At 44.5% G+C, this 26,715-nt stretch overlaps 1 protein-coding gene across 2 annotated transcripts in view; it reads right to left on the bottom strand.

Annotated features, from left to right (window-relative positions):
• LOC115142837 (protein CBFA2T2-like) overlaps positions 1 to 24,918 on the bottom strand; it is a 50,769-nt gene extending 25,851 nt beyond the window's left edge. Inside the window, exon 1 of one of the 2 annotated variants that reach the window (XM_029682613.2) lies at positions 24,693 to 24,918. In XM_029682613.2, the coding sequence (XP_029538473.1) occupies positions 24,693 to 24,720 (28 nt within the window). In that variant the 5' untranslated portion in view covers positions 24,721 to 24,918. Of the gene's footprint in view, positions 1 to 8,088; positions 8,451 to 24,692 lie in introns of those variants that run through there. The other variant, XM_029682614.2, reaches the window with a different exon arrangement.
• Positions 24,919 to 26,715: the final 1,797 nt, after the last annotated feature.

Raw genomic sequence — 26,715 nt, 5'->3', positions numbered from 1 at the left:
GAAAATATATCAAATAAAAAATAAAAACAATTAAACAGCATCAGTAAAATAACAATAGCGAGGCTATATAAAGGGGGTACCAGTACAGAGTCAATGTGCGAGGGCACCGGTTAGTCGAGGTAATATGTACATGTAGGTAGAGTTAACGTGACCATGCATGGATGATAAACAGAGAGTAACAGCAGTAAAAGAGGGGTCTGGGCAGCCCTTTGATTAGCTGTTCGGGATTCTTATGGCTTGGGGGTAGAAGCTGTTAAGCCTTTTGGACCAAGACTTGGTGCTCCGGTACCGCTTGCCGTGCGGTAGCAGAGAGAACAGTCTATGACTAGGGTGGCTGGAGTCTGACAATTTAAGGCCTTCCTCTGACACCACCTGTTACAGAGGTCCTGGATGGCGGGAAGCTTGGCCCCAGTGATGTACTAACCATACGCACTACCCTCTGTAGTGCCTTGCTGTCGAAGGCCGAGCAGTTGCCATACCAGGCAGTGATGCAAACCGTCAGGATGCTCTCGATGGTGCAACTGTACCCATGCCAAATCATTTCAATCTCCTGAGGGGGGAATAGGCTTTGTAGTGCCCTCTTCACAACTGTCTTAGTGTGTTTAGACCATGATAGTTTGTTGGTGATGTGGACCTCCTTTTCCGGTCACCTACAATTATCTCCGTTGTCTTAATCACGTTGAGGGAGAGGTTGTTATCCTGGCACCAAACGGCCAGGTCTCTGAACTCCTCCATATAGGCGGTCTCATCGTTGTTGGTGATCAGGCCTATCACTGTTGTGTCATCGGCAAACTTGATGAAGGTGTTGGAGTCATGCCTGGCCATGGAGTCATGAGTGAACAGTGAGTACAAGAGGGGACTGAGCACGCACCGCAAGGGGCCCCCGTGTTGATTATCATCATGGCGGATGTGTTGTTACCTATCCTTACCACCTGGGGGCGGCCTGTCAGGAAGTCCAGGATCCAGTTGCAGAGGGAGGTGTTTAGTCCCCATCTTAGTGATGAGCTTTGAGGGCACTATGGTGTTGAATACTGAGCTGTAGTCAATGAATAGCACTCTCACATAGGTATTCCTTTTGTCCAGGAGGGAAAGGGCAGTGTTGAGTACAACAGAGACTGCATCAGCTGTGGATCTGTTGGGGTGGTATGCAAATTGGAGTGGGTCTAGGGTTTCTGGGATAATGGTGTTGAGGTGAACCATGACCAGCCTTTCAAAGCCCTTCATGGCTACAGATGTGAGTGCTATGGGTCGGTAGTCATTTAGGCAGGTTACCTTAGTGTTCTAGGCAAAGGGGCCGTGGTGGTCGGTTTGAAACATGTTGCTATTACAGACTCAGTCAGGGACAGTTTGAAACTGTCAGTGAGGACACTTGCCAGTTGGTCAGCGCATGCTCAGAGTACACGTCTGCCTTCTGAAAGTTGACCTGTTTAGAGGTCCTACTCACATCGGCCTGTTTGATGGTTTGTCGGAGGGCATAGCAAGGGACGACGATGATGTCATCAATGCACTTATTTGTGAAGCCAGTGACCAGTACTCCTCAATGTCAGAATATTTTTATTTAACTAGGCAAGTCAGTGAAGAACAAATTCTTATTTACAATGACAGCCTACCCCGGCCAAACCAGAACAACGCTGGGCCAATTGTACCCCGCCCTATGAGACTCCCAATCACAGCCGGATGTGATGCAGCCTGGATTCAAACCAGGGACTGTAGTGACCTCTTGCACTGAGATGCAGTGCCTTAGACCGCTGCGCTACTCGGGAGCCCGGAACATATTCCAGTCTGTGCTAGCAAAACAGTCCTGTAGCTTAGCATCGGCTTCATCTGACCATTTTCTTATTGACCAAGTCACTGGTGCTTCCTACTTTAGTTTTTGTTTGTACGCAGGAATCAGGAGGTTAGAATTATGGTCAGATTTGCCAAATGGAGGGCAAGGTAGAGCTTTGTATGTGGAGTAAAGGTGGTCTAGAGTTTTTTCCCCTCTGGTTACACATGTAACATGCTGGTAGAAAATAGATAAAACGGATTTGAGTTTTCCTGCATTCAAGTCCCCCGCCACTAAGAGCGCCGCCTCTGGATGAGCATTTTCCTGTTTACTTATGGCGGTATACAGCTCATTGAGTGCGGTCCTAGTGCCAGCATCGGTTTGTGGTGGTATGTAGACAGCTACGAAAAATTAAGATAAACTCTTGGTAAATTGTGTGGTCTACAGCATATCATGAGATTTTCTACCTCAGGCAAGCAACACCTTGAGACGTCCTTATATTTCGTGCACCAGCTGTTGTTGAGAAATATACATAGACCGCCACCCCTGGTCTTACCAGAGGCCACTGTTCTATCCCGCCAGCTGTATGTTATTCATGTCGTTCGTTTAGGACATTCGTTCACGACTCGGTGAAACATAAGACATTCGTTTTTAATATCCCGTTGGTAGCATATATGTGATCGCAGTTCATCTATTTTTATTATCAATTGATTGTATTTTGGCTAATAGGACCGATGGTAAAGTTCGATTACCCTCTCGGCAACGGATCCTAACAAAGCACCCGGATCTTCGTCCACGATACCTCCGTCTCTTTCTCCTGCAGATGACGGTGATTGACGGCCTTATCAGGCGTCTGAAGTAAATCCTTCCCATCCAAAAATTATTCTTCCAGTATGGGGTGAGTAATCACTGTCCTGACATCTAGAAGCTATTTCCGGTCATAAGACAGTGGCAGAAACATTATGTGCAAAATAACTTACAAATAACTTGAAAAAACATACAAAATTGCACAATTGGTTACGGGGATCGTAAAACAGCAGCCATCTCATTCGGCACCATTCTAGCGCAGTTCCTCAACATAGTCTGAATTCATTTAAGATAAATCAAGAAATGTGTCATTCATTTTCTCGTTTTTGCCAGGGAGGCATTTGTAACTTAATTTTACATCAGGCTAAGATGTTTGGTGCAAGCGAACTTCTACTTTCCTCAAGGAAAAATGTAGTGTGAACAAACATCCGAAGCAAAATCTCTGCCGAACTCCAAAACATCACAAAATGTCATCATAATATACAGTATGTGCGAACAGGCGCGCCAAGTTGCGACTGGATAGCATGCGACAGGCTTTAAGTCCGTCCTAATGTTGGAGCTCCACTGCCTCTGCCAGAGAAAGAGATAAGCACAACAAAGGGACCAGCTGTGCTTAGAACAATGGAGAAAATTAGTGTGTGTGTGTGTGGGGGGGGGTGCATACGCATTTGTGTGTTTCAGTGCAGTTGTGTTAGGGCTGTGAAGATACCAGTATCGCAATATTTTTTTTTGATAGCAAAAAATTTAAACACGAGGTAGATCAAACTCTTTGGTCCTTTCAAAACCTGCTGTATGCAAAATATTGTGTGCTATAGCTTAATAAATAAATCAAATGTGACTCTGGGTGGCAACATAATGACGTTTTCCTAAAGTAGTTATATCCGCTGGTATCGTCCTGGCCCTGATTGTGTGTGTGGGTGTTCCACACAGTGTGTGCGCATGTTTTGGTGTGTGTGCACATGATTGTGCGTTTCTAAAAGTGTGTCTGTGCGCAAGATTGTGTGTTTCTACTTGGGTGTGTGGGGAGTGTACTACTGTTCTTCTATGCTCTATACTACCTACATTCGGGGGCCCAGAGCGGGGGTGCGTCTCGCTTCGCTGTACAGTCAGTCGCAGGTCCATAACTCACGGCTTAGGAGAGGAAAATAGACAATAGGACAGAGAAGACCGCAGAGAGTTTGTTTGCTCGCCATAATTAATGACATACTTGGTAATGTGAAACAGAAACCTGGGAGTGGAACAGAGGCCGCTAGTGGCAGGAGCTATGGGAGAACATGCTCATTGGAATGGCTGGAATGGAATAAATGGAACAAAAATCAAGCACATCAAACAAATGGCGACCACATGTTTGACTCCGTTCCATTAATTCCATTCCAGCAGTTACAATGAACCCGTCCTCTTATAGGTCCTCCCACCAGCCTCCTTTGGAAGGGAGGCATGTGCTGACTTGAGAGGAAGGGAGGGATAGTAGGAGGGAGGGAAGGAAGTGAGGAAGGTAAAGAAGGACAAGAGAAAGGAGAGGGATCAATAGGAAGGGAAAGAAGGAGAGAGAGAGAGAACCTTGAGGAGAGGATAGAGTACAACAGTAAGAGAGAAAACGGGGCTACAGTAAGAAACATAGGAAAAAGAGAGCGGGGGTTCAACACAAGGGGAGTGAGAGGAGAGTGGATAGTGTAGAGAGGGTAAGGGAGAAAAGGGGGGGAGAAGTGTTTGTGTTGGATGGTGGCTGCCTGTGAGGTGGGCCTGAGCCAACACACACTCTGTAGAGGTCACGGATGATAGATAGATCACAGAGAGAAAAAGAGATAGAGAGAGCAAGAGCGAAGTGTACCTCTGGGTGTCTGTGGGCCCTGAGCATGGTTCTGATTGAGAAAAAAAAAAAAAACACCAAACAATACAATCTCCTTTAAAGGGATACTGCATGATGTAGGTTGTTTATCTTTGTCTCTTTGTGCAGTTGATTGAAGTTAGCATAACGTTAGCCTAGCACAAGTGCTGGAAGTATTTTACCTTTATTTAAAATAGGCAAGTCAGTTAAGACGACCTAGGAACAGTGGGTTAACTGCCATGTTCAGGGGCAGAATGACAGATTTTTACCTTGGCAGCTCGGGGATTTGATCTTGCAACCTTCCGGTTACTAATCCAACGCTCTAACCACTAGGCTACCTGCCGTCCCATAAAGTATCCTGATACAGTGGCCAGCTCCTCTCAAAAGCAGGGGACTAGACAGATACATTGCGTCTGACTTGGTATGTAGATAAACAACCAAAATCTCCCTTTAACACAGCTTCTATCTACGAATCAACCTCTCACTTACACACACCGTGACAAAACAGTGTCTCCCTTGAAAGCAACTCCCTACACACACAGAACCTAATATATACAAATCACACACATACTTTCTCTTATACACAAACAGAGAGGAGCAGGTTGAGAACTTCAAGTTCCTTGGTGTCCACATCACCAACAAACTATCAAGGTCCAAACACACTAAGACAGTTGTGAAGAAGGCACTACAAAGCCTATTCCCCCTCAGGAGACTGAAAAGATTTGGCATGGGTCCTCAGATCCTCAAAAGGTTCTACAGCTGCACCATCGAGAGCATCCTGATGTGTACGGCCAGTACATCACTGGGGCCAAGCTTCCCACCATCCAGGACCTCTACACCAGGCGGTGTCAGGGGAAGGCCCTAAAAATTGCCAAAGACTCCAGCCACCCTAGTCATAGACTTCTCTCTGCTACCGCACGGCAAGCGGTACCGGAACGCCAAGTCTAGGTCCAAAATACTTCTTAACAGCTTCTACCCCCAAGCCATAAACTTCTGAACAGCTAATCAAAGGGCTGCCCAGACCCCACTTTTATGCTGCTGCTACTCTGTTTATCTATTCATGGTCACTTTAACTCTACCTACATGTACATATTACATCAATTACCTTGACTAACCGGTGCCCCGCACACTGACTCTGTACTGGTACCCCCTGTATATTGCCTCGCTGTTGCTATTGTTATTTTACTGCTGCTGGTTAATTATTTACAACTTTACTTGTCTATTTTTTACTTAACACATTTTTCTGCTTAACTTCTTAAATCATTGTTGGTTAAGGGCTTGTAAGTAGGCATTTCACTGTAAGGTCTACACCTGTTGTATTCGACACATGTGAGAAATACAATTTGATTTGTATTCCCTACACACAGAACCTAAAAAAAAACACACAAAAAAATCACACATATGTACTTTCTCTTACACACATGTACACACACACACACAACACTCAAAGGACCACTGACACTAAGGGCCGTTTCTCAGGGGCTAAACATGTCGTCGCCCCCCCAGACGGGAAACATATCTGGTCAAACCAGTACAGTGAACAAAGGCCTGCGGTTCTGGGTCACTGGGCAAGGGCACAAGGCATTACCCTGAGCAGTCTCCACCAGAGCCATAGGCTCCAAGCCAGACCTATGACACTTCTCAAAAGAAGGGGGCCCTCATAGGACCTCAATGGAAAACTGGTTGGGCGGGGGGGGGGCATTCACACACACTCATGAACTTACACGAGCAGTCATAAATTACACACAGGCAATATCTTTCCCCCCACCACACACAAGCACTCTCTCTCATACACACACACACTAACTCCTCATATACATAGACAGTTTGCTCTAAAATGGACATTTGGTGAGAGCAAATTGCTGTGATTGGGGCCTCTTCGGAGCACAAGATGACAGGTCATCGTCATCCCCACCTCTCCTCTTCCTCCCCAGACACACCTCACCCCTCTTCCTCCCCCAGGCTAGATATCACAGGCCTAATCACTGGAACTATTCAAGAGCTTCCTGCTCCGCAATGTTTGAAGCAGCTGCTTGGAACTTTGTGTGTGTGTGTGTTTGTGTGTACCAAAGAGAGCGATGGAAAGAGGGAGGGGAAAATAAATGTATCATTGTAAGGATTTAATGCTGAGTGGACAAAGGTTAATGGTGTCGATGATTTCATGAAAGTCTGATCTTTCTCATTCATCTCAGCAATTAATCACTAATAATTGGTATAGACTAGGTATAAATTTATACTTCATAGGTAAGAGAATGCAGGTGGATGAGTGTTTGAATGGATTTTTCAAAACTGTATTGTAAATCCTAATATCCTAATATTTCTATATAAACCAAATGACTCGACTTTGAAACTGTTGAAAATTCATGTGGAGAAAATGGGGGCCCATATCACACACACACACACACCTCCTGCTGCTGCTGTCAGGGGTGTGACAATGTCCAGCCGGCCCCCAGACTCGAGACTTCATGGTTTGAGCCTGCCCAGTCCTATCTCCCTACAGGCGTGGAGTCCTGCTCTACTTGGCTGAGACTTGCCAGGTCCCCTCTCTGTCTGTCCCTCCTTCCATTCCTCCCTCTCCATCCACTCCACCCCAGCAAACACAAATAGACAGAGACGAGTCCATTCACTGTACCAATAGGACTAGCCTTCCCCTTCATTGTTTTACCTCAAAACATGCCCAGACATCACCCTTTGATGCAGCAGAGCTCTTCTTGAAAAATATATAGCTTGCCCTACACTATAATACATGTACTAGGTATGTACTTGAGTTGCTAACGATTTCAATTCATTATTAGCTATGGAAAAGTGTGAGCCTTGCTCAGTGTCAGCAACAAGAGTATTCTCTGGGCCATGGCTCTCCAACCCTGATCCTGGAGAGCTACCGTCCTGTAGGTTCACTCCAACCCTGATCTAGTGCACCCGATTCTAATAATTAGTTGGTTGATAAGATGAATCAAGTTAGTTACAACTGGGGTTGGATTGAACACCTACAGGAGGGTAGCTCTCTAGGAACAGGGCTGGAGTGCCCGCCTCTGGATAGTACTCTTCATTAACAACGTGTTGCCAGGTACATTTTTAAGGATAAGAAAAGCATGAAAGATCGCAATATCCTTAAATCGTCACCGACTCGTCATAGTCACCCAAGCCTCACCTCAACATAAGCGTTCATTTGGTTTACCTCTAAAAAGCATGGAATAGCCCGGCAATACAGCCCACAAGCAAATTATCACTTTGTCACTCAAAACAACAAAAAAATCTAAAAACAAGACTACCATCCGCCTGGGAAAATACGTGAACGACCAAAGCAACCTCCGATTAGTAAGTAGTCCTGCGTTTACAGTGTCCGTTCCCATTCAAAACCAGACCCAATGCCATAACAAACAGTCATTTGCAACACTGAGCTGACAATTGGTCTCAAACGGCAGCAGTTTTCTGGTGCTAAGCTAACTCTTAGCCACGTGCATCCCTCTCTTCCCTTGGCAGACAATGCTAAAGAGATGAGAAGATAAGAAAAGGGGGATGATGCACCATCTGTACAGAGGCTAATTGGGGTAGACAAAGCACACACACTCTCCTTCGCTCAATCACACCCTGAACACGCCGACGCGCATACAGAGACAGATTTACATACCACAAAAATAGAAAATGTACTTGGCGCACACGAGAAAGTGAAGGAATATGTTTTTACCTCCACCCTAGCAGAGTCGGCTCTTGTCGGTCCTAATTCAGCTGGGGTGCCTTTTGCTTTCTTATCTTTGTCTTCTCTCCCTCTCCACGCCTTCATATGTCAGGCATGTGTTTGCGTTCCCACATATGTGAGCCCCAGTGTGGCCGAGTCCAAAGCCAAAGAAACACAGATGGCTCCCAGATGGAAGAGGATATCCAGGCAGTCCAGCACTGTGCGTTCTCGCTCTCTCTTGCTCTGTTCGTTCTCTCTCGCTCTGTGCCTGTTCTCTTGCTCTCGCTTTGTCACTGCTCTCTCTCTCTGTCACACACACTGTGTGTTCGCGCTCTACCTCTCTCTCTGCTGTGTGAACCTCTCTTTCTCTCTCTCTCTCTCTCTCTCTCTCTCTCCCTCTCTCTCTCTCTCTCTCTCTCTCTCTCTCTCTCTCTCTCTCTCTCTCTCTCTCTCTCTCTCTCTCTCTGACTCCTCCCCCCTTTTCCCACAGACTCTCTCCTCTTTTTCCAGGCACAGTCTGCTGGGCTGATGTCACCGACAAGGCCACGTCCCCCCTATTTAATGTATTTACCGACGGACCTCGTGATTAACATAACTAATTGTACTGGCACCTTCAGGCTAAACAAAGGCTGTGACAAGTAAGGGGGGGCATTACTTTCCTCTATACCCCCCTTCAAGAGTGGGGCTCTCACAATGTTTTATACCCCCTCTGTGGCCCTTTTTCTTTCTTTGGCTCTCTTTTTGTTTCACCACCTTAATGCAGTCTGGTAGGCCATTGAATCCAGTGTGTGGACACTTGAGGGGAGATGAATGCAACCTCTTGTCCTCAAGCTTCACTGAGTTAAATTTAAGCCAGCAACTGATTTATCGACAGTACAAGAGAGAAAGGCAGATACAAATCGTAGAAAGTTGGTTGGATGGTTTTGCTTTTCACCAACATTTTTGGTGGGAATGAAACCTCTAAAAATAGAATTATAATGCAGATTTTTAGATTGTCAAGACTGAGTTCCTTCTAATTCTGTGGTGAGTCAATGATTAGGCTCTATAATTGACAACTGGCAAACCACATACACATAATCAAGGCATTTCCAGGCTCCAGACAGGAGTACTCTAAATAGCACACAAGTGCTCAAACTCAAACAAACAAACAAACAGCAGTCCAAGACAAACACTAACAGTTCATTAAGACGTGATATAACCCGTCCTTGTACACACACACACACACACACACACACACACAGAGAGATCCTAATTGCCTCCCAAGGTTCAGCTGATACTGCAGGTTAAAACGAGGCAACTAAGCCAAGAGCAGACACACACACGCACAGCACAGCTTTATTTGATATCCTTGGACTGATACATTTAGAGAGTGCATCTGGCCAAGGGAGAGAGGGCCAGGTGGCCGTGGCAGAGGGAACAGGAGGTGCAGCACTGACTGCGGGTGCTCTGCAGATGATAAACCCAAACCCAGCCCTACAGGTCAGTGTGTCCATGCTAGCTAGCCCTTAATTCAGATAACACACACCAACCAACCATTCTGACTTAGCCTTTAGCTTTCTCTGCCACGCATACCGTCTGAACTGTCTATGTATTTGGCCATAATCGATCCCATAGAGGGAGAAAGCAAAGCATACACTTATGTAGTCATTTTTTAAGGGGGAAAGTCAATATTGAATGCGGTATGGAATTGCTTTAGCTCCTTCATGCAGTCTCCCACAGCTGTTAACCATTGTGCTAGGCTATGCGGCCGAGACTGAGAAAAAAGGAAAAGGGGACGCTGCTAGCTGCCCACAAAATGAGACACCCCAGTGAACCTCGAGCATCTGTTTCTGTTCACACGCTCTCTCTCTCTCTCCGAACATCTACTTTTAGAAAAATAAACAGAGTGCTTAAACGACAGCACCGGCACTCTCCTGTAGTCCAGAGGTGGGAGGAACGAGGAGCTTGGGGAGTTTGGATGTTTGGAGGGTCTAAAGGGTAGAGGGAGAAATATATAATCATTACCTCACCCACTCACTAATTACGCCTTGTGATGGATAGCTTGTTGTGTGAGTGAGGGGAATAGGAGGAGGATTGTGGCCTCCACAATGAGCTCATACAATACAGCTACGGGTCGAATGGATACAGATGTGTAGGGCCAATACCTTGACCATTTGGAGCGTGTGTGCCTGTGTGTGTGTGTGTGTGTGTGTGTCTCACCTGCTTCGTAAAGCAAAAGGTGTAGACTAACAGTGAAGTGAGTTACTTACTTCACAACAATGCAGAGAGAAACCAATAGAAATAATAGAAAAATAATAACACAAGGAATTTAGCTGTATACACGGGGTACCAGTACCGAGTCGATGTGCAGGGATACGAGGTCATTGAGGTAGATATGTACACATAGGTAGGGATACTGTGACTAGGCAACAGGATAGATAAACAGTAGCAGCAGCGTATGTGATGAGTCAAATGAGTTAGTGCAAAAAGGGTCAATGCAGATAGTCCGGGTCGCTATTGGTTAACTATTTAACTAACTAGCAGTCTTATGGTGGTATAAGCTGTTCAGGGTCCTGTTGATTCCAGACTTGGTGGATTGGTACCGCTTGCTGTGCAGTAGCAGAGAGAACAGTATGACTTGGGTGTCTGGAGTTTTTGACCATTTTTAGGTCCTTTCTGTGCCATGTAAGAAAGCTAACGTTTAAGTTCCTTGCTCAGAACATGAGAACATATGAAAGCTGGTGGTTCCTTTTAACATGAGTCTTCAATATTCCCAGGTAAGAGGTTTTAGGTTGTAGTTATTATAGGAATTATAGAACTATTTCTCTCTATACCATTTGTATTTCATTAACCTTTGACGATTGGATGTTCTTATAGGCACTTTAGTATTGCCAGTGTAACAGTAAAGCTTCCGTCCCTCTCCTCGCTCCTACCCGGGCTCAAACCAGGAACACAACGACAACAGCCACCCTCGAAGCAGCGTTACCCATGTAGAGCAAGGGAAACAACCACTCCAAGTCTCAGAGCGAGTGACGTTTGAAACGCTATTAGCGCGCCCCCCTCTAACTAGCTAGCCATTTCACATCGGTTACACCAGCCTAATCTCGGGAGTTGATAGGCTTGAAGTCATAAACAGCTGCTGGCAAACGCATGAAAGTGCTGTTTGAATGAATGCTTACGAGCCTGCTGCTGCCTACCATCGCTCAGTCAGACTGCTTTATCAAATCATAGACTTAGTTATAACATGATAACACACACAAATACGAGCATTTGGTCATTAATATGGCCGAATCCGGAAACTATCATCTCGAAAACAAGACGTTTATTCTTTCAGTGAAATACGGAACCGTTTTATCTAACGGGTGGCATCCATAAGTCTAAATATTCCTGTTACATTGCACAACCTTCAATGTTATGTCATAATTACGTAAAATTATGGCAAATTAGGCGGCCCAAACTGTTGCATATACTATGACTCTGCGTGCAATGAATGCAAGAGAAGTGACACAATTTCACTTGGTTAATATTGCCTGCTAACCTGGATTTCTTTTAGCTAAATATGCAGGTTTAAAAATATATACTTTTGTGTATTGATTTTAAGAAAGGCATTGATGTTTATGGTTAGGTACATATTGGAGCAATGATACGCACCGCATCGATTATATGCAACGCAGGACAAACTAGATAAACTAGTAATATCATCAACCATGTAGTTAACTAGTGATTATGATTGATTGTTTTTTATAAGATAAGTTTAATGCTAGCTAGCAAAATTAATGATGGTGTTGGAGTCATGCTTGGCCACGCAGTCGTGTGTGAACAGGGAGTAAGGAGGGGACTAAGCACTCACCCCTGAGGGGCCTGTGTTGTTGCCTACCCTCACCATCTGGAGGTGGTCCATCAAGAAGTGCAGGATCCAGTTTCAGAGGGAGGTGTTCAGTCCTAGGGTCCTGAGCTTAGTGATGAGGGTACTATGGTGTTGAACACTGAGCTATAGTCAATGAACAGCATTATCACGTACAGTAGATGTTCCTCTTGTCCAGGTGGGAGAGGGAAAAGGGGACATTGTGGTCACACCTCGATAAGTGATAATATTTTGGGGGACCCAATATCAGTGAAAATGACACAATTCCCTTCACTATTGAGCAGAGACTAGGGATTAACACCGGTTCCCGGGACACTCCCGGGACCACTCTACATTTCCTGATATTTATGATGACAAAACCCGGGAAATTAGCCTACAACATTTCCCCCAATGTTGCACTAATGCAATAACACAAACTACACAAGATGCGCAGCAGCAGATTGTAAAAAAATAAATAAAAAAGCACATTAACAGCACATCCAAACTGGTTGTTGCTTAGAAACCTTTAGAATAGAGTATTTACACAAAGTCACCATAAATTCAAAGGACATGAATGATTGACACTGCCGGACTGCACACTAGACCCGAATGCAGTTAAGAGTTCTAATCAGAACTGAAAATGACATCCCGGTCCGACTCAAGCCCGGTGATCTGAAGCCCAAGCCCAGGCCTGGTACGAGATCCCAGAAATGAAATGAGTCCGGGAAAAAGGCTGTATTGATTTAAACTGGTGTTGAGAACAAAGAGGCAGAGGCGGGCGGCAGCGGAGTGAGGAGACAAGGAAACAGCCATAACTCATAACTCACCTTCGTTATGATCAACTGAATGATGAAAATATTGGTAGGATAATGCAATTGAAGGCATGTATCAAATTATTGTTTATACTGAAACGGCCAAAGTCATATCCAACCGTTTTACTAATTTAAATGTATGTGGTCACCTAGATTATATTTCCCCAGCGCCGTTTTGATTGGGATAGCGCCATCGCACGGTGTTGAGATGAGCGTGGGAGACTCATCTAGGTAATTCAATCATCAGATTTTTTTGTTTGTATTCACTGTATCTCCGTTTGGATATTTGGTAACAATTAGGCTGGGGAAAGTTGACGTGAGGGCTAATGATCATCTTTATTCTAGTTTGCTCATCTATTAGATGATCAGGAACATTTAGCTAAGCATGGCGTACAACTTCTACCTGCAAGCTTCATAAGTTAATGATCAATTTCAAGCAATTTGTACATACCTATGCTAGTAATTGATGCCACATTGCTGGTGAACTTACAAAGTCAACAGTTAATAATATTCTTGATCCCCATAAAAAAAAAAAAAATTGCTGCATATTTATTATGGTAATCATCTCTCCCTACAATTTGATGTTCGCGCTGCACCCGATCCTATAGCTGTACTGCAAATCAGCAATCTGTTCGCTAGCTCACCTAACCTGTGTTGATTGACAGTCCAATCAGACGGCCGAGTGTGCATTTCACTAGCCAATCTGTTGCAGGTTATTTTGCAAAGGCAAAGCTGTGACTACTGTCTCTGGCTGCATGTAGTCATCCAGGTCGACTCTGTGCCACAAAATGACTGACAAAATATGACAAAAAACCTGTCCAGACAATTACAAGTCATCAGTCTCAAGTCAAAGTCAAGTCCTGAGTCTTGAGTCTCCAAGTCCAAGTTATTTTCTATCAAGGTGAGTCTCAAGTCATCAAACATGAGTCCACAACTCTGCTATTTTCCTATCATCCCAATCCCACTGATACCCCAAATCGTGACTCCCGTCTTGCATGAAAATTCCTAACTTTATTCTGTAATCCATAGGTTGCATTATCAAAGCACGTTTCGACTATGCATTTAAAAAATACAGCTAAAACATTTCCCCCGCCTCTCTGCGCTGTCTTGTATTGCTGCCCATATGAGAGCTTGGGTAGAGAATGTGCGATCAACAAATGGGATGCAATTAGATATGGATTATTTTATTTTATGAGCTGATGAGATATTCTGTCATTTTTTGAGGTTATTTAGAAAGTTTAGCAACTTTGGTCATTTTACTTTTGTTTGACTGCCGTTACAAAGTTTGTAAGATTCGACGACTCTGTAGCCTACTCGGGTTGCGTCCTGAGCGCGCTCTGTGTCGTCCTGAGCGCGCTCTGTGTCGAGATGCCCTAAAGCCTACTAGTAAAATGCACTGAATTAATTGAGGAACATAACGCTCAGAATTTGTGAACGGCCTGTTTCGAAATTCACAACAATGTCATTGGCGATCAAAGTTACTCTATCATTACTAAATATCCGTTTCATCTGCTGTTAAATCATTACATAGTGAAGCAGCCAAGACAGCAATGTGGCCCAGCGCCCCTCTCATTTTGGGAGAACCCTGGCATAGTGACCATATCTTGGATTTAAATGCTTTAAATGGGCACTTAGATTTTTTTTTTGCGGTATTATATGAATATCCTAGCGGAAAATATGAATCGCTAGCAGAGACAATCAATACCCCATCATGACCATAGTCACATTACCCAAATGTACTTATCGGGGATGAAATATGTTGTGTGGTTCAGTGTCATTCAGTGAAAGACCTAGACACAAACAGTTATGCTCCCCTCTTGGAGCGAACCCAAAAGTCTTTACACACAATTTACACTCGCACCACCTTGTGCTAGGAAAACACAGCCAACCCCGGTCAGCTGAGGTGACTACTGAAAGGTGTCATTATCATCACAAAAGGTGGCCACGTAGCCTCATGAATGGCTGTGGTAGCGCTGATGGGAGGCTCCATCTCAAAGGGGGGCTGGGGTAGAAGAACCTTGCTTCTTAAATGGGCAATTATCTCTAGGCTTTTAAAATGCCCCCAAGGGCAACAAAGCTGGGGCTAGCCCAACAGCACTTTGGGCCTGCTCTTATCAGTGCGAGAGAAAGCTACCAAGCAGCACAACGCAACAGGATCCCCAGGAGCCCCATTGTGCTAAGGCGACACACGAATGATCTGAATGCAATCAACGGCTAATGTATTAGCATTAGCGCTACGTATGGTTTACATCTGTGACGGCTTCAGTCAAGTGTCGTGCTGTATTAGCATACGAAGCCATTCAAGAAAATTTTAGATAACAAAAGTTTGAGAAGCATGCAGGGGGGAGGCAGCAGCAATTACTTAAATTACATTGGTGATAATGGCGTCATGAACGTTAATGCTTAGTAAACATGCTAATGACAGAGAGACAGACAAACAAGGTAGCCTACTCGGGAATTAAACAAACAAGGCAGCTTGAGTGTTTGCAAATGCATTTTCTATAAACCACGCGACTTAAATGATTCATTAACTTCATTTGCAATGCTGCGCAAACATGCTAGCGCTAGCCAAATTGAGATCCATACAGGAAGTCAACAACACTGGGATGCTGCAAAGTGTCTTTTTCTTTCAGCCGTAAATGACCTATCCCCCTCCCCCACACATTGTTTTAAGTAGACACCTGTGAGTATTTGTGTGTGTGTGTTATTGTGTACGTCTGTTGGAGGCCACGCTTGTCTTTCGTCATTCACAGGCTTGAGAGCCAGCCAAAACAGCTTGCTCCTTGGCTTGCCTCCCACTCACCATATCTCAGCCCACAGGAGTTCCTTTGGAATCAATGAAAGCACAATGCACCTGAATCTCTGAGTCTCACTCTCTCTCTCCTCTGCTTTTCCGCAGTCCCGTTTGATCTTTTAATGCCATATTTTCCATTACATCTGCTGTAGGGACAACTTGACGGGAGACATAATAATTTTCTCCATGTCTGGTACGGTCATTAGCATTGAAGGAAAAACATGCAAAATAAATAAGATGCTTGGCAGTGGTATGGTCACACGCTAAATCTCGGGGACTATTTTATTCGCTGCATACTCAGCACAATAATGGTATAAAATCAGAACAGGCCATGTGAAGTCCTATGGGTGTTCTCTTCTCGGCCTCGGCTCCCTCCTCTTTGCAGCAACTCAATGCAAAGCTATCGATTCACTCAAAGGCTCGTTCGCATATCATCCTGGGGATATTAAAAACAAATGGGTGGGGGGGGCGCTCATAGCGAAAACACAAGAAAACCCATTGACTGCTACTTTACCCCCCCTCCCCTCCATTACCCCCAAGCTCCACCTTTACCCCCCATGAGCTATTGTACCCTCCTTTTCAGACACTCCTATATCACCAATAACAAATGGGTCCCTTTTTCTCTCTCTCTCACCCCCCCTTCTTGTTCCCTCTCTCTCCTTCTCTCCCTTGCTCTCGATGAAAGGCAGGCATTGAGCCGGCAGTGGCATTCCAAAACCTCAGCCCACGGCTCCAGAGTGTCTGGCTATTCAACACTGCTGGGAGCGATTAGTTTAAGTAAGGCCTGACCCGCCTACTCACCCATGGAAAACCGTCAGATCTCTTGTTACACTTTGGTTGGAGAAGGGAGGACTGTGCTTTCGAGTGCCTGTGTGTGCAACTGTGCATGTGGTGTGTTCATGTGCGAGTGTGTGTGTGTGGTTGTGAGAGAGAGCGCGTGTGTGTGTGCACACACGCTAAGAATTTATGAGAGGTGGGTCACACGCTCACTTGGCTGCATCTTCCCTAAGTTTCCACAGAGGAAGGCCAAGTGTGGGACAGACGCCAAACCTTTTCTCCAATAACTCTGTTAAACGATATTCAATAACCACCTTCTCCTTTTCTCTCCAGTTAAACCGTGCACCAGATAAACCAATCGGGCTATCCGTGGCTGACTCCATATATAGCTAAAGCCTTACATGCCCTTACTTACAGTATTCTAATCATTAAAGTGTACAAGTTTGGCCTGCTCTGCCAACCTTACCAAATTCTCAGCACATAAACAACTGCTTAGAAGCAAAAAATGCCAGACTGACAGTCGGAGTGCAATGTGCATGCTTTCTATGGCGATACTGTTTGCTTTCATTCATACAGTATGCAGGCATAAAGCCTTTTTTCTATAGTATAGCCTAGTAACATATACAATACGCATACTGCGTTCTTAGTTTCTTATTGTCTACACCTACAGTGTTATAAGTCATTTGAAGTCTACGGTTAACATGAGCACAGTGCATTAATGTACTTAACAGCCACCTTGTAAAACAATGGTGACTTTGCTACTGCCATGCCCTACTGACAGGGCAAGTAAAAAAAAAAAAAAGCACAAACCGCATTCCTCTTAATATTAAATGGTTTTAGCCTGAGCTTCATTCCAAGATGGTGGTTTGTCGTCCATTGTGCTTGCAGGAAGGACCTGACAATAGTGCCACTTTCAGCCCTACAAAGAACTTTATTGTTCCTGTCATGTCAGAGACGAAACAATAGACAGGTGAAATGAAACGTACGTCAACACGGGGGCCCGGGAAAAAGAGAAAGTCCTCATCTTTTGGATTCAAAGGCGTGCTTTGACATCGCCAGCCAAAGACCTCTCATCTCATTGGGGTGTTCGGTTACTGTGTGTGTGTGTAGATATTTTGTATGTGTGTGTGTGTGTGTGTTTCTTCCTCCACCTGCAGTTGATCCCATAATAACCTTCTAGTTATCCCCCCGGGGCTGGAGCAGCTGTGTTGTGCTCTTGCCTGGCGACGGCCACACCTGTGTAGTGTGTTATGCAGGTGGCTCATCTGGAGGGTTACATTGGTAACACCTGGCCAAGCAGAGATAGAGCCTGCGGGGGGGATTTGTGAAGGGCTCAATTACAGCTTGGCTAGATAAGGACTCTGGGGTATAGCCCAAACACACACGCATACACACACACACACACACACACACAGACATGCCTTTGCCTTACTCAAGGTTCAGTCGCAGGGATGTTTAGGCTTATCGAAGGTGCGCTCCCCTCCAAGGTGTGTGTGTGTGTGTGTGTGTGTGTGTGTGTGTGTTAAAGAGAGCGAGAGAGAACCAAACACCCCAGACTGAGGATGATGAGCCCATCTGCCTCGGCTTTGTGACTATGAGAGGAAAACTAACAAAAAACACTACTAGAGGAAAGAGACATAAACATCACGTACACTACATGAACAAAAGTATGTGGACACCTGCTAGTCGAACGTCTCATTCTAAAATCATGGGCATTAATATGGAGTTGGTCCCCCCTTTGCTGATATAACAGCCTCCACTCTTCTGGGAAGGCTTTCCACTAGATGTTGGAACATTGCTGCGGGGACTTGCTTTCATTCAGCCACAAGAGCATTAGTGATGTCGGGCACTGATGTTGGGCGATTAGGCTGGGCTTACAGTCTGCATTCCAATTCATCCCAAAGGTGTTTGATAGGGTTGAGGTCAGGGCTCTGTGCAGGACAAGTTCTTCCACACTGACAGTTCTTCTCGACAAACAATTTCTGTATGGACCTCGCTTTGTGCACGGAGGCATTGTCATGCTGAAACAGGAAAGGGCCTTCCCCAAACTGTTGCCACAAAGTTGGAAGCTCAGAATCGTCTAGAATGTCATTGTATGCTGTAGCGTTAAGATTTCCCTTTACTGGAACTAAGGGGCCTACCTCGAACCATGAAAACAGACCCAGACCATTAATCCTCCTTCACCAAACTTTACAGTTGGCACTATGCATGTTTTTCTGGCATCTGCCAACACCAGATTTGTCCGTCGGACTGCTAGATGGTGAAGCATGATTCATCCCTCCAGAGAACGCGTTTCCACTGCTCCAGAGTCCAATGGTGTCGAGCTTTACACCACTCCAGCCAACACTTGGCATTACGCATGGTGAGTTTAGGCTTGTGTGTGGCTGCTCGGGCCATGGAAACCCATTTCATGAACCTCCCGACAAAAAGTTATTGTGCTGAAATTGCTTCCAGAGGCAGTTTGGAACTCGGTAGTGAGTGTTGGAACCGAGGAAACAATTTGTACGCACTACGGGCTTCAACACTCGGCGCTCCCGTTCTGTGAGCTTGTGGTCTACCACTTCACGGCTGAGCCGTTAATGCTCCTAGACATTTCCAGTTCACAATAACAGCACTTACAGTTGACCGGGGCAGCTCTAGCAGGGCAGAAATTTGATGAACTGACTTGTTGGAAAGGTGGCATCCTATGACAGCGCCACGTTGAAAGTCGCTGAGCTCTTCAGTAAGGCCATTCTACTGCCCATGTTTGTCTATAGAGATTGTATGGCTGTATACTCGATTTTATACACATGTCAGAAATGGGTGTGGCTGAAATAACCAAATCCACTCATTTGAAGGGGTGTCCACATACTTTTGTATATATAGTATAGGTCTGAATAGATCACATTCCAACAAGAGCAAGTTGGTCTGGTAAATTGGAGATACGTGAATAACGGAACAACAGTAGGGTTTCCTTTCACAACAACAGTATTCATAAAGCATCTCAGAGTATAAGTGCTGATCTAGGATCAGGTATCCCCTGTCCATAAGACCTGATCTACAAAAAGAGTCAACAGAGACTGTGCTTTCTCAAAAAGCTGGGATATTTTAATGTTGACTGTACTATACTGACTCTGTTTTTACAAATCTTTCATTGAGAGTATTTTAACTTTTTGTATTGTTTGTTGGTTTGGCAAAGCCACTGTCAGCCAGAGAAATATGCTGAGAAGGATTATCACCAAGGCAAGCAAGGTACCTGGAGTCAAACAGACAGGCCTGGATGAGATCTTTAAGGTCGGAACCCCACTTCAAGGATCACAAAATAATTTTAGACCCAAGCCACCCCCTGTACCCGGACGTGCTACCTGTCCCAGACCTGCTGTTTCCAACTCTCTAGAGACAGCAGGAGTGGTAGAGATACTCTTAATGATCGGCTATGAAACGCCAACTGACATTTACTCCTGAGGTGCTGACTTGCTGCACCCTCGACAACTACTGTGATTATTATTATTTGACCATGCTGGTCATTTATGAACATTTGAACATCTTGGCCATGTTCTGTTATAATCTCCACCCGGCACAGCCAGAAGAGGACTGGCCACCCCTCATAGCCTGGTTCCTCTCTAGGTTTCTTCCTAGGTTTTGGCCTTTCTAGGGAGTTTTTCCTAGCCACTGTGCTTCTACACCTGCATTGCTTGCTGTTTGGGGTTTTAGGCTGGTTTTCTGTACAGCACTTTGAGATATCAGCTGATGTACGAAGGGCTATATAAATAAATTTGATTTGATTTGTACCCGGACTTTGAACTACTCCCCTCAGGGCGCAGGTATAGGGCACACCTCGGCAGGAAAAATAAAACTAGACTATCATTTGTGCCAGGTGTGATATCCATCCTAAATAGCTTGGGCTAATGTTCCTATCGACCCAGTAAGGCCAGCAGGCTAGTCTCATTTTATTGGTATGTAACTGTTATGAAAGTTGTATTGTCAATTTGTTTTGTATTTAAACGCCACTTTAAAAGTGTATGTGACACTGCAACAAAATTGTCAGTAAAATAAGAACTGCATTCAGTATGATCTAAAAGACTGATCCTGGATCAGGACTTTATGATTACAGACCCTGAACAGACCTCCATCCCTGAGCGGCTCTGAAGCTCAGCAGGACTGGAAACAGAGCAGAGATGGATGGGGTGCAGTTTGATGAGATAGTATGAGGAGTCATAAAGCACTCGTACAACAGAGACACATGGGAAGAGTTGTAAGGGAGACTTTTCCTGAATCTTTCATCAACCGCCTTCATGACGCAAGCCTTGATTTAGGTCAGCCGGTTAGCCAGAAAAGGTTAGCATGAGCTCTAAAGCACATAACAAGACAGACTTGGACAGTGTTACGCATTCTTTGTCATGAGCTGATGTTTTCTTTTACAGCCAATGATGTGTCGCGTCAATATTAACGATTATGACAATGTAAAGAATGCTTTGCGAGAGAAGGTTCGCAGCAACGTTCAAACTTGAGTTTCTCATTTGAAAACCAGTCCATATTGTACTATCAGTCTTCAATGGGAAACTCATACAAGCATGGATTTTAACTCTCCTCTGGGTGCTGACAAGCCCACTGCAGCTGAGCCCCAACCCCATTGACCAGGAGAGAGAGTAAGCGAGAGGGGTAGAATATCCCCGAAAGCCGTGGAGAATAGGGGGAACCAATCCGAACTAGGCTTTGTCTGGGCTGGAAGAGGGAAGAACGGGTATTAAAAAAGCATAATGTGGTGATAAGTTCCTTTCAGTTCCCTTTTTACACTGTGAGCTCTCTAATTTACTACTGGGTGACTAGTACTTTTGTTCTCGGTCAATGTCCTCCTCTTAAAGTAGGAGACTAAATAAATGCCTGCATATAATAAGGCCCCCACGTCCCACCAGTCAAATATAATAAGGCCCCCACGTCCCACCAGTCAAATGCCCGAAAATACAGCTGGGTAGAAAGGATACATGCATTTCCAATGACGGTTTTGAAAGAAACACTTTTCACAGCAGGACACAACGGTCTTATCCATTTTGGGGAACTTTTCAAAAGCACCTAAGAAATATGCTAAACATATTCCAAATCCCCTAGCTGGTTTCAAACACATGAATGTGTCATATAATACCAATGTGTAACGCGGCTACAGTGACACTACCTACATTATGAGGCTAGTTAGTAAAACAAAATGGAAGTGTTAACAGCTCTGCGAAGAGAGCCCTGTAGTCAACTCAACGCCATAACAAAAAGCCCCTGAGAAGTAATCATCTTAAGACGGTCTGCTGAAAAACAAACCAAGGGTTTAACATGGAGAGGGGAGCAGAGGAGCAGAGCACGCCCCAGCGCAGGCCCACTAATAGGTCTCGTCTCCTGTAGACTGGCATTCCAGAGGACTGTTATTGGCGGGCGATCCGAAGAGCAGGGCCCACATCTGGATCCAATCCTCCCACCCGGTCCGTGCAGCGCACAGCAACAAGAAACAGCTGTGCGAACCTGGCGTCAATTAGCTTCACATTCTCCTGACAGTTAATCCGTTCCTCTCCCCTTTTTTTTTCTTCCTCCCTCACTCTCTCTTTCTGTCTCTCTCTCCTTCACTTTAGGTTGCCTCACAGGCTGAAGTAATAGGGGTTTGTGAAATAAGGAGCAGTCAATAAGGAGCATGGATGGACGGCGACTATCTCATGAAAACACGCAACATGAGGGTCTGTCAAGGGAGAACCATTGAGTCAGGGTCGTGGGTCGTGTTTAGCCTTGTGGAGGAGATTTAGGGTAGATGTCATGACTATCAAAACATGAGTGAACTTCAAAATGGATGTGAGGGAATAGATTGATTTATTTTGGGTAAAAGGTTTGTTTTCATGTAGACTTTTTGGAGTTGGTATTTAGTAGTTTAGTATAGATTATGACCCTCATTACTGAATAGAAGACTTTGGAACAGAATAATTGTTTTTGTTGTGGCTCTAATTAATGAGGTTATGGAATAGCGAGGCACCCTGATATTACTCAACACTAAGCATGAAAGTGTGCTCAAGTGGTTTCCACTCATAACAACACTTCACAAATGTCTAAGAATGATCTGCCTGTGCACACACATTGAACAAAATGTCATCGCCCATCAGTGATGAGTCAAACCTCAAACCCAATTCAATTCCACCCCGCTCAAATCATCCGCGTTTCTGAATCAAACAGATTCATCCTCTGATAGTTAATGGGAGCCAGACTTAGAGCAAACCTCCTCCAATCTGATGGGCCTGACGACGGAGCTGGATGAGCCCCCAGCCAGCGCAATACCGTGGGGCCCAGTAAAGCATTAACAGGTGTTACTGGTGGAAAAGACCCACTCGGAGACCAGAGAGAGCAGCACATGAGAGGAAATGAGGATGCTGGGCTGACTCACTCCCCGCTACAGGCACCTCTCTCTCCACAGCGCCAGGGAAATTGTCCCACACGACAACACAAAGGGGCCAGATCTGGCAACCCGGATGAGCCACTCGAGCCAAACTCAATTAGGAGCCTAATGCAAACCTGCAGGGCTTTGTAATTTATTTCCCTTTTAAAAGTCAGGGGATTGGAATCTGACTCGCTCACACACACACACACACACAAAGAAAAGCGAGAAAGAAAGAAGGAAAAAGGGGGAAATTGTAGGAGCGTCCAACTTGGCCACATGTTTTCAAGTGGATTTAATTTAATCAAGAGACAAAACAGCAACAATTTGGGGGAATGATTGAGAAAGAACATGAGTGATGGTGTACTACTCAGCGATGGTGTACTCCCAGCAAAGACAACGAAGGTCACCACTCTCCCATCCATACTCTAAAACAGTTCATTTCATATTAAAAAAAAACAACAACTACGTACTAACTAGATGTAATTTAACATGTATCCCGGTCAACGTTTTGGACCAAAATCCCCGAACACTAAGACCCATAAAACGATTACAGGTCTAACATGGCTGCCAGAGGAGCTCTGCTGCTCCCTGCTGGTTACTGTAACAAAAATATGATCATCATTATCATCATCATTACTGTCTTGTCTTTGTCAGGCCATCGTTTGTTATTCTGACGTTAGGGGAAAAAGGGAGACGAATTGGTGGCCCCCGGGGTCAAACAATGATACAGTTGTGCCCTGAGGCTCTGGCTAGAACTGGCGACCCCACTTGCATTGCATGACTGTGCCTTTGTCCCACAGGCTAAGTAGACAAGTGGGAGTTCTCTATTGGCAGTCTTTCGACCGCCTGGTGTTATTGTCTTGAAAAGCTGTAAACTCCAGATGGTGCAAAACTTTGCCTGGTGGATTAATTCCAAATCCTCCAATGAAAAGGCACATTTAGAGTGGCGGCCCTGCTATTGAATCAAATTGGAGCATAATAGCAGGATAGTATGAGCTATACGAGGGCAAAGCTCACAACAGAAGGATATGCATGTTATAATTGCCTAAAGTTAGGCTACAAAAATGTAATTATCTAACCATGACATGAATGAAAGCGGTCGATTATGTTTACTTACGATGAAAGTTATGAGGTAATAAAACAATGTATTAGTGAAATAATGAGACACATTTGCATTGACACCAAATGTGTGAATATTTAGGTAAACGTGTCTGCATACTCAACATCATAACATTACATTAGGCTGCAAAACACCCTGGACTGTTTCCGCATTGTTCCTGAGTGTGAGGGACCCAGGTGTAGGTGACGCAGGTTAATGTGATTTTTGAACTTTTCCTGTTGAAAAGTGATATCTCAAGTATAAATATAGTAAAGTACGCACACTAAAGGGTAAAAAAATATATGTTTTTCGTGTTTTTGAGAGACAACTGTAAACCTCAAGGAGTAGAGCATTAGATGAGTTGGTTTGATGGGAAGTTGTGATGTCATCGGCCTCCCTCTTGCTTGAGGAACAATAGATAACAAAAGAGGAAAGCCACCCCCCCCCCCTTGACTTACCTGGACCACCTAACTACCTATTGAGATGTGCCTTTTGTTAAATGAGGTGAAAATGAGTCTGACTGCCACTTTAAATTAGCAGAGACGGAAGAGGAAGCCAGACACCCCACTCCCCTGTTTGTTTTCCCTTTTCTCCTGGTTAGTGCATTGCCTTTAATTTACGTAGACCAAACCCAGCTGCTATTGCATTGGTGTCTATGGGAGACAGACCCAGTTAAGTAGACCGGAACTGAACAATTATAATCAATGGTAAACGACCTAAGTAATATATCTTCATTTATCCACCATCTTTGATTTTTAGCGCATCTGATCCACACACATTGTCATAGGATAATATACAAATAATCCAAATAATAATACCCCAAAACGCCCACAAACACGTGTTGCGTGTATTTTACAACACCAAAACATATACCACCCCACAGCATTAGCCTACATAGATACTAGTTTAGTTAGGCTACTTACATTGAAAAGCGCCCGGAATCCCGACCATGCTCTTCGCACTTTGAATGACAGTGTGCACGTTTCAAGGCACAGCCAACTGTAATTAAAATGATATATGCTCGTCGATTGATATCTCGCATTGACTTGTTGTTTCTCAATGAAGATAAAAGCCCGCTGTGATTCGTAACACTGCATCAGGTATCACGGGGCATAGGCTGCTACTGTAGCAAGATTGCGCTGAATATTTGAGTGGGCGGGACTATTTGTAATCCTTTCGCCAAAAAGCAAATACACTGCTGCGTTATTACACCGTCGTAACAGCAGGGAAATACGAACACCAGTGTTTTGGAAATGATTAACGTGAGTCACGACAGAATAGACCACCACTTGCTCACATATCCACGGTTTAGACCAAATGTTTTTGTTGTTGCTTTGGAGCCATTTATTTTAAATCAAGATATCCATTAGGTTTTTGGCCAAGGAAAAAGGTCATATACTGTAGTCTTAATGTCATTAGGCTACTTGTCAACATTTTATCCATGGTGAGAATGTTTAGATTGATTCGGTGCTGTATGTTGGTCATGTTGTGGGCTAATTTGAGCATAGATGCACAGCCATCACATGTGCTAATCAATACATTAATAATTACGGAAAAATTTATAAAAATCTATGAACTCATTACTGTAAGTCGTTCTGGATAAGAGCATCTACAAATGACTAAAATGTAAAATATTTGATGATAATAATAATAATGTATATTCAACAGAGATGGCCGTAGGCCTAAAACACATACACTTCCAATATTTATTTGAGGCATCCTCGTGCCATGTATAGAGTGTTGCTTTCTTGCCTTTCTACAACACAACAACCTATTGAAGGCAAGGAATGATTGGCATTGGACCCCATCCAGGCCCTCATATGTTGTTTCTCTAGCAAACACGATATTTAATTTGGTTGCTGAGAGCTAGCCTTCCACCCCCCCCCCATTCCCTCCCCCAGCCACGCAAACACATGCCACATGCTCCTGCCTCCTCCCCCATCCACCACCCCTGCAAGGCTGCCACCTGCTCTAGGGAGCATGATGCACAGCTGCTGAGTTACAATAACAAATGAACGCCCACCATGACCCGGTCCAATACCTGCTACTACAGGCTGCAGCCCATCAACCCCACCAGGGACCTTCACCTATCGGAGGGTGGCTTGAAGAGGGAGCAAGAGAGCTTGTCATCCTTTGGGTCTGCTCTTGTCTGCTTTCTCAACTGCATCGAACTGATCTGTAAGAGAGTGTGTTTGGACAAGGAGTGAGAGAGGGGGAGGGAGATATTATTGTCTTATGAGTTTACTTTGACAATGTGAAAAAAAGTGCTTTAACTTCCCATGTCAATAAAGTTTATTGAATTGCATTGACAGAGAGGGAGAGGTTGTCACCTTTGAGTCTGCACTCAACTGCATCTACAGCATCTTCAAACATTTGAGGTGGGAACAGGCATTTTGCATGTAATCCCCTATATCTTCATCATCTCCATCCACATAGTTTACTATTCTAGGGAACAGATGAATAGGGAATGGATTAAGAAAATATATGATGGAAGAAGTTCAAGGTTGGGTTTGATAGGTCAAAGTCTCACACCATGGCAGAATTATATATATATACAGTACCAGTCAAAAGTTTGGACAAGCCTACTCATTCAAGGGTTTTTCTCTATTTTGACTATTTTCTACATTGTGGAATAATAGTGATGACATCAAAACTATGAAATAACATATGGAATCATGTTGTAACCAAAAAAGTGTTGAATAAATAAAAAAGGGGATATCTGTCTTGGTCTGACGAGTCCAAATTTGAGGTATTTGGTTCCAACTGCCGTGTCTGTGAGATGCAGAGTAGGTGAATCGATGATCTCGGCATGTGTGGTTCCCACCGTGAATCATGGAGGAGGTGTGATGTTGTGGGGGTGCTTTGCTGGTGACACTGCCAGTGAGTTATTTAACCAGCATGGCAACCACAGTATTCTGCAGTGATACGCAGTATACTATAATTTAT

The sequence above is a fragment of the Oncorhynchus nerka genome, linkage group LG15, assembly GCF_034236695.1.
Source record: "Oncorhynchus nerka isolate Pitt River linkage group LG15, Oner_Uvic_2.0, whole genome shotgun sequence".
Taxonomy (NCBI): domain Eukaryota; kingdom Metazoa; phylum Chordata; class Actinopteri; order Salmoniformes; family Salmonidae; genus Oncorhynchus; species Oncorhynchus nerka.
This window is presented reverse-complemented; position numbering and strand designations above follow the sequence as displayed.